The following is a 2,301-nucleotide window of genomic DNA, read 5'->3' as shown; positions in this document are numbered from 1 at the left end:
GTGTGTGTCTGTTTGGTGAATAGGCAATAAAGTGTGGATTGTATGTATCCTTATCTCCTGCTTGTTATCAGTCGTCTTACAACTGGGACAGTTGTACCTATATATTTATACCAGCACCAGTTGGTGGTGCTTTTTCTTCGGGTCCATTGAATGATTGGACATACAATTTAAAAGGTACAATAGGCAGAAATCGCTCCGTCATTTCCTTGTTGCTAAAATTCAAAAAAATTCGAAACAAACAGTACAATGAGTATCTAAACTGCTGTGAAATATATTTTCCATAAACAAAAATATTGTATTTTCACCTGGTATACAAAACTGAAAGTAAAAGATGAAAAAAATGTACTTAACGGGAAGCATACAAATAGAAGATATCTACCACTTGTTAGACTTGCTTTCAATGAGAATGAAAGATCTATAACTCATAACTATGTGCATTTGGTTGGGTCACCAAAAAGTTAAATTTTGCCGCTTTAATGCTGCTCTTTTGACCAAATATGTTGTGTTTATTGTTTATGCCTGTTGTTCATGATATGTAGTGGCCATCTTTGGCTACCACCATGATAACTATACATCACATTTCTATACGGTGATAATGTTTTTGTTGTTTCGTCTATCTGACAGATTTAACTATTGAGAGATTCTGTATGACCGGAGGGCAAAGCCCCATTGGCTATCTGAAGGCCTACATGACCAACCTGTACCTCTCCAAGGATGGAGAGAAAGTCACCGAGGCCATTGAGGAGGGTAGGTGGTGATGCCATTGTTTTTTGGCCTCTAGGGATTTAACTGGTTTAGCTTAGCATGGGTGCTAAGTCAACAACTGTAGATGTACATTGTGGTAACACTTTATAGTATAGCCTACAGCTGTAATGCATGGATGATGCTGTTGTGACTCATTGTAATAGCTGTAATGGAATCAATGGAACGTGGTCAAACATGTGGTGTGATGTGTTTGTTACCCTTCCATATACTCCATTCCAGCCATTACAATGAACCTGTCCTCCTATAGCTCCTCCAACCAGCCTCCACTGGGATTTCCTAAACCCAGAAGTACAACATCACGACACTTCCAGGAAAGCTTTTGAAACAGACCAAACAGTCCAGGCCGGGGTTTGAGAAGTCAGTGAGAGAAGTGAAGAATTATTCCTTAGTTGTTCATTAAGGCACATCCTAGATTGGAGCCAATGTCTTAAGTAGTTGAACATGTTATTACCCCAACTTTGTGAAAATTACACATTTAAATTTTTGTCAAAACCTGCTTTAAATTGAAGGAGAGGCTTTGATTTGACGGCCTGCAGATGTGCAGTTCAGCGTGAGACGACTTAGACCTGATGACATGTATTTACGCATCAGCTTATTTACGTTGCCATGACACGGCCGACAAGTGTGATCGGGGATTTTAATTGGAGAAGCAGTTTTATCTTTATAATGTACTGTCTTTGTTATGTATGTATGTATGTATGTATGTATGTGTATATGTGTGTGTGTGTGTATATATATATATATATTACCTTCAAACTCAGTGCCTCTTTGCTTGACATCATGGGAAAATCAAAAGAAATCAGCCAAGACCTCACAAAAAAAATTGTAGACCTCCACAAGTCTGCTTCATGCTTGGGAGCAATTTCCAAATGCTTGAAGGTACCACATTCATCTGTTCAAAACAATAGTACGCAAGTATAAACACCATGGGTCCACGCAGCCGTCATACCGCTCCGGAAGGAAACTCGTTCTGTCTCCTAGAGATGAACGTACTTTGGTGCGAAAAGTGCAAATAAATCACAGAACAACAGCAAAGGACCTTTGTGAAATACTGGAGGAAACAGGTACAAAATATCTATATCCACAGTAAAACGAGTCCATAATCGACATAACCTGAAAGGCCACACAGCAAGGAGAAGCCACTGCTCCAAAACCGCCATAAAAAAGCCAGACTACGGTTTGCAACTACACATGAGGACAAAGATCGTACTTTTTGGAGAAATGTTTCTGGTCTGATGAAACAAAAATAGAACTGTTTGGCCATAATGACCATCTTTATGTTTGGAGGAAAAAGGGGGATGCTTGCAAGCCGAAAGACACCATCCCAACCGTGAAGCACGGAGGTGACAGCATCATGTTGCGGGGGTGCTTGTTGCAGGAGGGACTGGTGCACTTCACAAAGTAGATGGCATCATGAGGATGGAAAATGATGTGGATATATTGAAGCAACATCTCAAGAATCATCAGTCAGGAAGTTAAAGCTTGGTCGCAAATGGGTCTTCAAATGGACAATGACCCCAAGCATACTTCCAAAGT

The 2,301-nt window shown here is 40.1% G+C and overlaps 1 protein-coding gene across 1 annotated transcript in view; it reads left to right on the top strand.

Annotated features, from left to right (window-relative positions):
• The window catches only part of LOC112069084 (cytosolic 5'-nucleotidase 1A-like), a 27,053-nt gene that overhangs the window by 10,739 nt on the left and 14,013 nt on the right, over positions 1-2,301 (top strand). The window contains exon 4 of the mRNA XM_024136371.2: positions 625-747. Within this exon, the coding sequence (XP_023992139.1) occupies positions 625-747 (123 nt within the window). The remainder of the gene's footprint in view (positions 1-624; positions 748-2,301) is intronic.

The sequence above is a fragment of the Salvelinus sp. IW2-2015 genome, unplaced genomic scaffold (genome assembly GCF_002910315.2).
Source record: "Salvelinus sp. IW2-2015 unplaced genomic scaffold, ASM291031v2 Un_scaffold904, whole genome shotgun sequence".
Classification (NCBI taxonomy): Eukaryota; Metazoa; Chordata; class Actinopteri; order Salmoniformes; family Salmonidae; genus Salvelinus; species Salvelinus sp. IW2-2015.
The sequence above is the reverse complement of the archived record's forward strand: the minus strand, read 5'-3'. Positions and strand labels throughout refer to the sequence as shown.